We start from the raw sequence: 11,853 nt of genomic DNA, 5'->3' as shown, positions 1-11,853 counted from the left end.
AGAGAGAGAGAGAGAGAGAGAGAGAGAGAGAGAGAGAGAGAGAGAGAATTAATATATATGAACTTGCACACAGCATGCTGAGCATGTAGCGCTCACGAGACAACTTTGTAGAGTCAGTTTTGCCATTCCACCTTTATGTGGGTGTCCCAGGATTCAACTCAGGTGGACCAACTTTTGAGGCAAGTACCTTTACCTGCTGAGCCATCTCAATGGTCCGTGAGTGATCTCTCTCCGTCCCTGTGCTGGCCTGTGGGCACCAGGCATGTGCTACGTGGTGCACATCCATTCCCGTAGACAAAGGACATTATTCCTCTGCTTTGTGAGTGCTGGGATAACAGGCTTTTACCCAGCAGGATGCTGAAACCTGACAGAGGGGTTTTTCTTCTTGTTCAGAATCGGGGATTTAACCTTGGGCCTCAGATACGCCAGGCCCAGTCAATCACTGAACTCTGTCTTCAGCCCTGCCCACACCCTCTCTTTTCTGAAACAAGGTCTCATGCCTTGAAGATTACTGTCTTCAACCTGAGTCCTCAAGGGTCCTGACTCTTAGCCTCTTCTTCTTTGAAGGATACCAGTCAGTCTGTTGGAGTCCACACAAGTAGCCTCATTAGATCTCTCTAAAGCAGTGCTTCCTAACACTGTTACCCTTTAATACTGTTCCTTATGTTGTGGTGATCCCCCCCCACGCACCATAAAATTATTTTTTTCTCTACTTTATAACTGTAACTTCGCTACTGTTATGAATTGTAATATAAATATCTGTAGTTTCTGATGGTCTCAGGTGACCTCTGTGGTTTCAAAGGCGTCTTGACCCACAGGGTGAAAATCATTGCTTCTATGAGTGACTCAAGCCTAAGGATGTAGTTTACTCAGAAGATTGCTTGCCTGGGATACATGAAGCCTCTGGTTCCATCCCTCAGACATGGTGGTGGGATGCTTATAACCCCAGTCTAAGATGGGCCTGGTGGTGCATGCCTATAACCCCAGCACTCACTGGAGGTAGAGGCAGGACAATCATGAGTTTAAGGCCAGCCCCAGAGACATAGCAATTTTGAGACCATCGTGGGCTGCATGGAACCCTGTCTGAAAAAAATTTGAGAAAGAAAGGAAGGAAAGAATTACAAAAGGGAAGGCTGCAGAGCTGCCTCAGGGTGGACAGCAGTGACTGCTCTGCCACAGAACTCAGTTTCAATGCCCAGCACCCAACATGGCAGTTCACAATCATCTGTCACTCCAGTCCCAGGGAATCAGATGTCCTCTTCTGGCCTCTGGGGGTACCAGGCATGCAAGTGGTACATAGGTATGAATACAGGCAGAACACCACACACATAAAAATTTAAAAATGAAATGAAAGCAAAGGTTAGAATAAACAAATAGTAATCGCTACTCTTCCAGAGGACCAGAGTTCAAATCTCAGAACACACCGTCCAGTGGCTCACAACCACCTTGTAATTCCAGCTTCAGGGGAGTCTGCCACCCTCTTCTCGACTCTTTGTACACTGAACTCATGTGCAGTAACCCATCCCCTGTTCTCCCGGCCCCACGTATGCACATCACCAAAAAAGTTTTTTTTTTTAAATAAAAATTTAAAAAGAAAAAGGAAAAGGTAGATGCTACAGTTGATACAACATTGATACAGTTTGAGGATGGAAAGATGGCTCAGCAGTCAATAGCACTGGCTACAGTGTCAGAGGTTCAATTCTCAGGAACCACAGGACAACTCACAGCTGTCTGTAACTATAGTTCCAGGGGATCCGACACCCTCACACAGACATGAGCGCAGACAAAACCCCAATGCCCATCAAATAAAATTTGAAATAAAAATGTTCATGCAGTTTCAAAACATCCCGGAGGGCACAGATAAATGGGCATGACTGTATAGTAGAAAACAGTACAGCCAGGCAGTGGTGGGCATGCCTTTAATCCCAGCACTTGGGAGGCAGAGGCAGGCGGATTTCTGAGTTCGAGGCCAGCCTGGTCTACAGAGTAAGTTCCAGGACAGCCAGGGCTACACAGAGAAACCCTGTCTCGAAAAACAAAAAAAAAAACCAAAACAAAACAAAACCAATAGAAAATTATTAGTTTTTTTCTTTTCTCCTCTCTTTTCAGTTTTATATTGGTTGATTGATTGATGGATTGCGTGTTTGTCAGGAGAGGATTGCAGAGATCAGAGGGCACCTTGGGGCAGTAAGTTCTCTCCTTCCACCACATAGGATCTGGGGACTCAAACTCAGCTTATCAGACGTTGTGGCAAGGGCCCTTACCTGCTGAGACATCCTGCTTGGCCTTCTATTTTTTGAAATGGCATTTCACATAACCCAGGCTGGCCTGAAACTCCGTATATCATAGGATGACTTCAAACTCCCAATCCTCCTGCCATTACCTCTAGGAATTCTATCTCAAGGATACTGGAATTTCAGCTATCAGCAGCCAGGTCCAGCTTTGTTTGTTTGAGATGGTTATCTTGCTATGCAGCCATGGCTAACCTGGAACTCACTGTGTAAATCTTAGGCCGGCTTCAAATTCACAACAGCCTTCCTGTCAGCCTCCTGGCCTCTCACCTTTTCAAAGGAAAAAGCTGGGGCTCAGAGAAGTTAAAGGAACTCCCTAAAATGCACAGCCTAAAAATAAAGTGGGGAAGAAAGATCTGACTGAGGTTTATAAGACTCCCTGGTCTTGGCCTAGCTTGCCTGAAGTCTCTACCCTCAGCTGTACCCTGCAGCATGCCTGTGTCCAAGATCCAGTACCTTTCTGGCGGTGAGTAACCAGCAGGACACGGCCGAACCGTCCCTGGCCGAGGAGACGCACTTCCTCGTACAGCTCCTCCACTTCCGTCCGGACCAGGGTCTGGGCACTCAGCGCCATCATGTCCTCCAAGGCCACAGCAGTCTCCTGACCCTGCTGCAGCTCCTCCACCGTGAGGCCCCCCAGGCCTTCATCACCTCCATCCTCCACAGCTCCCACTTCCATTGGCCTGTCTTCTGACTGTTTGCCAGGCATTTCTGCAAGACAGACAAAGAAAGTGACCCAGGACTCAGCACTCACTGGCCTATGACCAGGGGAGGGAAAGCAAGGAAAACAGATTCCTGGGTCTGAGGGAGGAGGGCCAGGGTCTAGGCTCGAGAGTCTGAGGGAGGAGGGCTGTAGTCTAAACTCCTGGGTCTGAGGGAGGAAGGCTGAGGCATGGACTCTGGGTCTGAAGGAGGAGGGCTGTGGTCTGCATTCCCAGGTCTGAGGGCGAAGTCTAGACCTGGACTGAGGCCTTCTCAGCGACACTTCTTATTGTGACTCATTTCCATTTAGTCAGAGACCCTGAGGAGTGGAAAACAGTCACTTGTGTGAGGCGAGGTCAACTGAGAGGTCAGATGCCCCCCCCCCATTCCCACTGCCATCTGGTGGCCTGAGGGTGAAAGACGAACCAAGTCCTCGAGACACCCCCCCAACTTGTTTCCAAAGCAAACAGACTTGGGCCTAGAGTGGATGGATGAGCAGCTCCTCTCCAAAGAGCAAACAGGTGCTCTCTGCCTCCAGGGAAGGGTGGGGCTCTACACAGCTTGAGACACCAGGGTCCTGCCTGAAGCTGTCACTTGGACGTGTCCCCAAGACTTTAACCCTCAATCATTTTGTGGTCCACGGCTCACAGCTCAGCAGCTCATCCCTAGACCCAGGGCTCTAGAGCCCAGTTCTCTTCCCAACACCCAGAGAAATAGACCCGGACCCTCCTCCTTCAAATTCAGGGCTCAGGCCCCAGCCCTCCCTCCTCGGAGCCAGGACTCCCGGCCCCATCCATCTACCCAAAGATCCAAGGTCCCAGACCTCAGCCCTCCTCCTTCAGACCCAAGCTTCCAGACTTCAGCCCTCCTCCCTCAGACCCAAGGGTTCAGCCCTCTGCCCTCTTCCCTCAGACTAGGGCTTCAAACCATAACTTATTACTGTCCCAGGAACTTCTAAAACTCACACAACTGGGGCCTTGGATTCTGTTCCCAACACTAAAGCACTCGATTGCTTCAAGGTGTCTCTTGTCCTGTCGAGAGGCCAGGACTCTTGCCACCTGTTTTCCTGTTCAACTGCAGCCTTCCCTCAGGCCAGTTAACCTTGCCCTACTTCTGACCTGGGCTCAGAGCTCCACACCTCTCCTTCTCCAAGGCTTGTCTGACCCCTTTCTGCCTACTGCAGTTAGTGCCCTGCACTTCGGGGGTTCCTGCCAGCATCAGACTGCTCAGTAGCAAGTCCCGCCCTCACTCTGGGGGGTCGTAAAGCCCCACCCTCTGCCCCGCCCCTTCTGACCCCCAACTGGGGGCAGAGCGACATCGTGTGTTGAATCCTAGAACTGGCTGTGGTTGGACCACACCAGGGGGGCTCAGCTCTCCTCCCTCGGACCCAAGGGTCCAGGAAGCTTTCTAGCACACCCAGAAGTCTAAACTCCAGCCCCGCTTACTCACGTTCAGAGTTCACATTCCAGCTTTCATTCCTCAGACAGAAGAATCTAGAATGCATCCCTCCTATCTCAGACTGGGGGTGGGGGCGTCTAGGTATAATCCTTTCTCCCTCATATCCAAGATCCCCTCCACTAGCCCTCCTCCCGCAGAACCAAGGGTCCGGGGCAGCCTTCCTCTCTCAGGCTCAGAATCCCGGGACCGAAACTGCTTTCCTCAAGCCCAGGGATCCAGCGCTCCTCCGTCTGACCCAGAGATCTTGATCCTAGCCTTCTTTCAGATCTAGGAGTGCAGCCCCTAGTCTCCTCCCTCAAAAGGTTTCATATTTTCTTTAATCTGATCCCATCTGCTCTGCTCCCTGGTTCCTGCCTCTGGAGCCCTGTTGACAAACACAAATCTTCTGAGAGGTATGTCCAGGAGCCAAGCACTGGGGTCCTGTTTAGGAACAAAATAAGGCAGGATTCTAAAATGATGTCATGAGAAATGACCTCAGACTGGGGACCAGAAACAGGTGGTGGAGCAACTGGGGATCAAGGGTGACTTTCTCCCTTTTTGTAAGACAGCTGTTGGGTTTAAAACACCGAGAACCACCACGTGGGTTCATTTCATTGCCCAAAACACGCTTTTTATTTTGTAAATATTTTTAGTTTTACAAAAACAGTTGCAAAGGTCAAACAGTTGCAGAGGTCCCCTGGACCTCTCACCCAGCTTTCCCCGAGGTCAGCATCTTACCCAAGGTTCAATGGTAAGTTAGCAAAGCTTCCAACAACAGTCACTCATCCTACCCACTGCCTTTGTCCTCAAGGTCCTTTTCTTGTTCCCAAGTCCAGTGCAGGGCACCATGGTGCATTTAGAGAATTCACTTTTAAATCTAGAAAGTGTAGACTCCTGGTTGGGGTTGCAGTTCTGACTGCAGTGTTTGTTTTCCCTGCACGAACCCTTGGAAGCTCATACCTCCAGTATTGTGTAAACTACCATCATAGCACAGGTCTGAAATCCCAGCATTTGGGAGGTGGACAAAAGGTGATCAGATGTTCAAGGTCACCCTCTGCCACCTAGTGAGAGGACATCCTGGGATACAGGAAAACTTGATTTTTTTTTTTTAAAAGTGTAAGTTCCTGTGATGTTTCTAGTTCCTGCCCTTCTGCTGGATGCCAGGGACTCCAGCCACACGGAACTGGAGTCCATGTGCTGTTTGGAAAAAAGGAAGATCGTGGAACCAGTCCTGGCTCTCAGGATTGATGGGTCCCTGAAGGTAGACGGAGCTGGGATATTCATAGCCAGAGAACTTGGGGCTTTGTGGAAACAGAAGATGGACAGGTCTAGAAGTGAGAAGACCCAAGCACATCCCAGCAGTTTGTGACAAGGACAAGTAGACATAGATGTCTGGGAGGGCTCCAGGGATGGGGGCATTTCTGTAGGCCAAGATGGAAGTAAAAGGTGCTAGGTCCAGTTTATAAGGTGCATGGGTGTCTGTTGGCAGTGCTGTGGTGGTGGTGGTGGTGGTGGTGGTGGTGTGTGTGTTTGTATGTATGTCTCTTTTGCTCTGTGTGTGTGTTGATTCCTACAGTGTCACCAACCCAGATCCAGGAAATGTCGGATAACACAATATATCGGATCCTATAAGTTCAGATTTTGTGCCTCAAATGGTGGGAATCCCCCCCACCATGGTCTTAGACAGTGGTTCTCAACCTTCCTAACGCTGTGACCCTTTAATATAGTTTCCCAACAATAAAATTGTTTCATTGCTAATTCACAACCGTAATATTGTTGCTGCTATGACTCATAATGTAAATGTGTAATACGGAGGACATCTGATATGCAGCCCCTGTGGAAAGGTTGTTCAACACACCCAAAGGGCCGTGACCCACAGGTTGAGAACCACTGCTCTTCCAGCGAGCGATTCCATCAGAATTCATGATAAGTGGTCAACGTTTCACAGTACAGAAATATATCTGTAGGAGAAACAGAAACTTTCACTGTCAAGACGCTCAGGGGTCGGGGATGAGGTCCAGTTGATAGAGGGCCTTCCTACCATGCAGGAAGCCCCAGGTTCCATCCATACCCAGCACCTCAAAAATAGTGAGAAGGTACATGCCTATAGTTCCAGCACTGGGGAGCTGGTGGCAGGAGGATCCGAAGTTCGAGGTCAGCTACATAGTTGGTTGAGGGCAGTATGGTATATCCAAGATTGTCTCAAAGGGAAAATCAGGATGAGAAAGAGGAGGGAGGAGAAGCAAAGATGATAAGAGGAGGGGAAGAGGAGGGGGAGATGGAGGAGACGGAAGAAGAGATGGAGGAGGAAGAAGAGATGGAGGAGGAAGAAGAGATGGAGGGAATGGAGGAGGAGGAAGAGAAAGAAGAGGAGGAAGAAGAAGAGGAAGAGGAGATGGAGGAAGAGATGGAGGAAGAGGAGGAGGAAGAGGAAGAAGAGGAGGAAGAAGAAGAGGAAGAGGAGATGGAGGAAGAGATGGAGGAAGAGATGGAGGAAGAGGAGGAAGAGGAAGAAGAGGAGGAAGAAGAAGAGGAAGAGGAGATGGAGGAAGAGATGGAGGAAGAGGAAGAAGAGGAGGAAGAAGAGAGAGATCAAGAGGAAAAAGAAAAGAAGAAAGAAGACAAAAAGGAAGGTGGAAAGGGGAGGAGGGGAGGAGAGGAGGAAGCTGCAGCAGCACACATTTGGGACCCCTGAGTCCTCGGATGTGTGTGTGTGTGTGCACTGCAGGGATGGGGGAAGTGTGCACATCCAAGTCCAGTGTGTTCCCTGTCTTCTCCCAGTAACAGCTGTTGGCTTTCCGGGATGGCCTCAAAGCTCCGGTTCTGACCACCAACTCAATCACCCGGTCACGAAGCTCTGTTATCTGCCTCTATCCTCCCACAATCTTTGATTTCATCTTCTTCCTCATCTGTCCACTCCTCCAAACTCGATCCTCCCTCTTCTTCCTCCCCATCTTCGTAGGATACACCCCCCAAGCTTCCAGATCCCTCTCCACTACCCTGCAGCCCCCAGTCATCCCCCAAAACATCTAGGACAGCCAGTGGAGGGCTCCTAGTCTCCGGATCCAGGTCCAGAAGTCCCTGGAGCAAGGTCAGAGCTGCAGGTGCAAACTGGTCCCAGGGTGCTGGTGGCCGAGGGGGTTGGGGCTTAGTGGTCATCCAACCGGCAAAGGCCTCAAACTCAGGGTCAGGAGCCAATGCTACATCCCAAGGGAAGCAGGCCGTGGCAGCACAGAAGAGAAGCACACCCAGGGCCCAGGAGTCCACGGCTGGCCTCAGGGGCAGTGTGTTTGGTGGCAGCAGGAGGCAGAGCTCAGGTGGTGCAGTGGGCAGAGGCACTGGGGGAGCAGGGGTCGGGCTGCCTTCAGGTCGGGTCAAACCCAGGTCACCCAGGGCTACTCTGTTGCAGTCAGGATCGAAGACGAGCACATTGTCGGGTTTTACATCTGCGTGCACTAGCCCCCGGCCATGGAGGAAGTCCAGGGCTCCAGCCAGCTGGGCTGCTACCCGCTTCACCATCAGCTCTGGGAGGCCCTAAAGTCGGGGAGAAAGGAAACAAGTCACGCTCTCTTGCTGTCTTCCTCATTTTGGACATAGCTCTTAATTCTGAAAGATTCTGACTCTTGAGGTTTGAAAGTCTAGAATCCAGAGCCCCCAAAGACACCTACCTCATATATCCACAAACATCCAAAGTTCTCTAGATTAACCACCCTCCACCCACTGACCCCCAACAGAACCTACATTTTTATTTATTTTTATTTTTTTATTTTTTTATTTTTTTGGTATTGCGAGACAGGGTTTCTCTGTGTAGCCCTGGCTGTCCTGGAACTCACTCTGTAGACCAGGCTAGCATTGAACTCAGAAATCCGCCTGCCTCTGCCTCCCAAGTGCTGGGATTAAAGGTGTGTGCCACCACTGCCCGGCCAGAACCTACTTTTAATCAGAACTTATTTCTCTGTCTGTGTCTTTCTGCATACCTCCCTGTCTCTGTCGCTTTTTGTGTGTCTCTTTGTCTCTGTCCCTGTCTCTCCTTCCCTCCCTCCTCTCTCTATTTTTACGGGGCTTTTGTTTTTGTTTTGGAGATAGAGTCTCACTATGTAGTCCAGGCTGGCCTTGAACTCATAGAGTTCCACCTGCTTCTGCCTCCCAACTGCTGGTATTAAATGTCTCAGTGAGAATCTAAACCCTCTAGTTAATCCTGACCTCAGCCCCATACTGATGTTGAACTCATCTCTAACTCAGACTATCCTCATATCGGTCTGTCCTACTGTCAGCTAGGCCTCTATCCAGCATCCACTCCATGTCCACCCTGCACAGGCAGCAATGCAACTCTCCTGTCATCATATCTAACACCCACCTCTCATCCTCCTTGGCTTCCTTCTTGTCTTTCTTATCATCTTATACACCCAGTCACCCATCCATTATCCATCCATCCATCCACCATCCATCCACCATCCATCCATCCACCATCCATCCATCCACCATCCATCCACCATCCATCCACCATCCATCATCCATCCATCCATCCATCCATCCATCCATCCATCCATCCATCCACCCAGCTAGTCATACTGACGTCCATACCACCAGCCATCCATACAACCACCTAGCCATAGATGCATTCAAGCATACATCCATCTGTCCATCCATATGCTTACCTAACCATGCATCATGCATCCGTCCAGCTATCGAGGTAGCCATCCGTGCAGTCATCTCTTTATCCATCCATGCATCCACACATCTGTCACCCATCCAGGAATTGATCCACCGGTACATCAATCTAATCATCCAGCTATCCATACATGTATGCACTCATCCAACCACCCATCCGTTCATGCTTGCATCCATCCATCCATCCATCCATCCATCCTCCACTCAGTATCCTTCCATCCAAGCATCCACCCTCCTGTCTTCCCTCCTCCCTCTCTTCCTTGCTTTCACTTATGCCTATTTCTGTCCCCCAAACCCAAGCACCCCTGCAATATCTCCATGCACTGATCTTGAACAAGAGAGGCTAGACTCCTGGGTTCAGTCCTGACCTAGCGTCCTTTCTAGAGAAAACCCCATTTTAACTCTACCCAAATTGGCCAGCAGACACTGCCTGTGCCAACCTGCCCTTGTACAACCACAGCCCACCTATGTACGATTAACCATAAACCCTCCCATCCCACTCCCAGCTATTTCCACCTCCCAATCCCAGCACCAACTGGAGCGTCAACGTCCTCTACCCTCTAACCCAGTCCCAATCCTAACGGCGACCCAGCCCTTCCTCTCCAGGCTTGCGTCTGGACCATGATATGGGTCAGTGCTGGGGTCGGGCAGGGTACTGTGCTGATGCTTAGAAACAGGGCGGTCACTTGGGGTCTCAGGGTGGATCTAGATGGGGCAGTGAAGTAGGGGCAGGACTGAAGTGGGCCTGAGCAGTCTTTTCCAGCCTTGCCTTCTCCTGAAGCATTCCACTGAGATCCCCACAGGGTGCATACTCCTGAGCGAAGGCAAAATGTCGGGGTGTCTGCAGGGGCCTTCCCAGGGTCTGCAGCAGGCCTGGATGTGAAGAGACGCAGCGGCCCACACAGAATTCTCTCAGGAAAGTTGTTCTCAGGACTGAGTCCCGTCGGAGGAGCTTAAGGGCCACGGTTTGACCTGTCAGGAAAATGGGGTCAGATGAGAACCTGGGACCTCATGGTCCTGCTATGGGACCTTAGGGAAGCCACTTGACCTCTCTGAGCCTGAGAATTTTCATGAAAATCAAGTTTATCTGTGAAGTATAGATTGGAACAGATCTTCCCTTATGTGCTTTCCCATTCTACCTTGGCCTGCTGTGCTGCCTTGTATAACTGACTTACCATCTCTGGTCCTCCATTTCCTATAAGATAAAGGTACATGATAGTGACATGAATTCCAGTTCAAATTGTTCTCTTGCCTTGTTGTGTGATGTGAGACTTGGAGTCTGCCATCTGCTCTCTCTGGGGGACCTATATCTCTCAGAAGATCACAGAGTTCTGCACTTTCCGAGTTCCCACCAGGTCTGGCTTATCTCTGAGATGTCTCATGATGGGAGAGTTTGAAGTCCATCCCTTGGTGGTTGAACTCACCTCCTTGACGCAGCTGGGCTAGGAGCACCCGGCCATAGGAACCGGAACCTAGCTTCCGGATGAGACGGTACTGCACACGCAGGCTTTTCACCGACATCACTCGGCTGGCTGTTAGCTCCACTAGCCGCTGCAGGGCCATGGCTGTATCCTCCTGTGGGGGGAAGGAGTCGGGTGGTTGAGGGGCAAGTCTAGGGCCTCTTGGAACAACAGGGATCTCAGAGGCCAAGTCCAGAGCCAGGCTTAGGATGCAAGGGACAGGGGCCACTGTCTCTAGAGAGAAGGATGAGTCACTGTGAGTCACCCTGCCTGGGGACACCTGTTTTTGTGTCCTAGCAAAATTAGGTGTCTTTGTCTCCGAGACTTTGCCCGCTCCCCACTTGTGGGAGGCAGCCAGATGTTTTCAACCCATGTTACTATGGCTTCAGTGATCAGTCCACTGGACCCCCTTACCCTACCCTCTCCCATGTGATCTGATCTGTGTTCACTGGGGGACCCAGAGCCCAGAGAGTGATCCTTTGGGTCTACGCTATTGCCACTCCTTGAATCTGGGCCTCCTCTCTCTCTCTCTCTCTCTCTCTCTCTCTCTCTCTCTCTCTCTCTCTCTCTCCTATTTCTCTCTCCTCTCCCTCTGTCTCCTCCTGCTCTCTCAGTCTCTCTGCCTCCCTTTTATCCCGCCTCTCACCTCTGTGTCCCCATCCTCGGTGGTCTCGAGGACCCTGAGTTCCATCTCAGAGTTGTCTGGTATCAGCTGGCCCTGAGAGGCACCCCTTATTTAGACTCCCCAGGTTGGTGAAGCTGATGGAGGGTCGCCTTGGTCTCACTCTGACTGAAACAGTCTTCCCCGCCTCCTGAGATTCCTCAGACTCCCTTCCCTCTCCCTGTCACCTTCTGGGGGGCGTGTCCCCTTCTGTATGGCCTTGCTTGTTTCTTTTGTGTCTTCTCAGCCTTAGATCCCTTCTCTACAACCTCTGGCTGTCCCTCTTTCCTTTTGAATCTCTCTCTCCTCTCTCTCTCTCTCTCTCTCTCTCTCCCTCCCTCCCTCTACTCTCTCTCCCCCTCTCTCTTTAATGTCTTTGTTTGTTCCTCTCTCTTTATCTTTCTTTTCTATTTTCTTTCTTTCTCTTTCTTTACTTTCTGTGTATATCTTTGACTCCTTTTCTTTTCATCTCTGTCTGTTTTCCCACCACCCTATCCCTCTCTCCCCAGAGTACTCTCGCTCTCTCCACCTTGTCCCTGTTTGCTGGGGCCTCTGACTTCCCTACACACCGTCCCCTGCCTATGGACCCTGTCTGCCCATGGGGCGTCCCCACACTCTCTTCTCTGACTTC

The 11,853-nt window shown here is 50.7% G+C and overlaps 2 protein-coding genes across 2 annotated transcripts in view; both read right to left on the bottom strand.

The window, feature by feature from the left end:
* The window catches only part of Sbk2 (SH3 domain binding kinase family member 2), an 8,075-nt gene extending 3,864 nt beyond the window's left edge, over positions 1 to 4,211 (bottom strand). Inside the window, exons 1-2 of the mRNA XM_028779428.1 lie at positions 4,112 to 4,211; positions 2,748 to 3,002 (exon numbers count right to left, since the gene is read on the bottom strand). Of these exons, the coding sequence (XP_028635261.1) occupies positions 2,748 to 3,002; positions 4,112 to 4,211 (355 nt within the window). The remainder of the gene's footprint in view (positions 1 to 2,747; positions 3,003 to 4,111) is intronic.
* Positions 4,212 to 7,277: 3,066 nt separating this feature from the next.
* Sbk3 (SH3 domain binding kinase family member 3) lies at positions 7,278 to 11,252 on the bottom strand. The gene is made up of 4 exons (XM_028779429.1): positions 11,208 to 11,252; positions 10,526 to 10,676; positions 9,871 to 10,073; positions 7,278 to 7,964 (listed from the first exon to the last, which is right to left on the bottom strand). The coding sequence occupies exons 1-4, from the start codon at positions 11,250 to 11,252 to the stop codon at positions 7,278 to 7,280; spliced, it is 1,086 nt and encodes a 361-aa protein (XP_028635262.1).
* Between the last annotated feature and the right edge of the window lie 601 nt (positions 11,253 to 11,853).

The sequence above is a fragment of the Grammomys surdaster genome, unplaced genomic scaffold (assembly GCF_004785775.1).
Source record: "Grammomys surdaster isolate TR1022 unplaced genomic scaffold, NIH_TR_1.0 352, whole genome shotgun sequence".
Taxonomy (NCBI): domain Eukaryota; kingdom Metazoa; phylum Chordata; class Mammalia; order Rodentia; family Muridae; genus Grammomys; species Grammomys surdaster.
The sequence above is the reverse complement of the archived record's forward strand: the minus strand, read 5'-3'. Positions and strand labels throughout refer to the sequence as shown.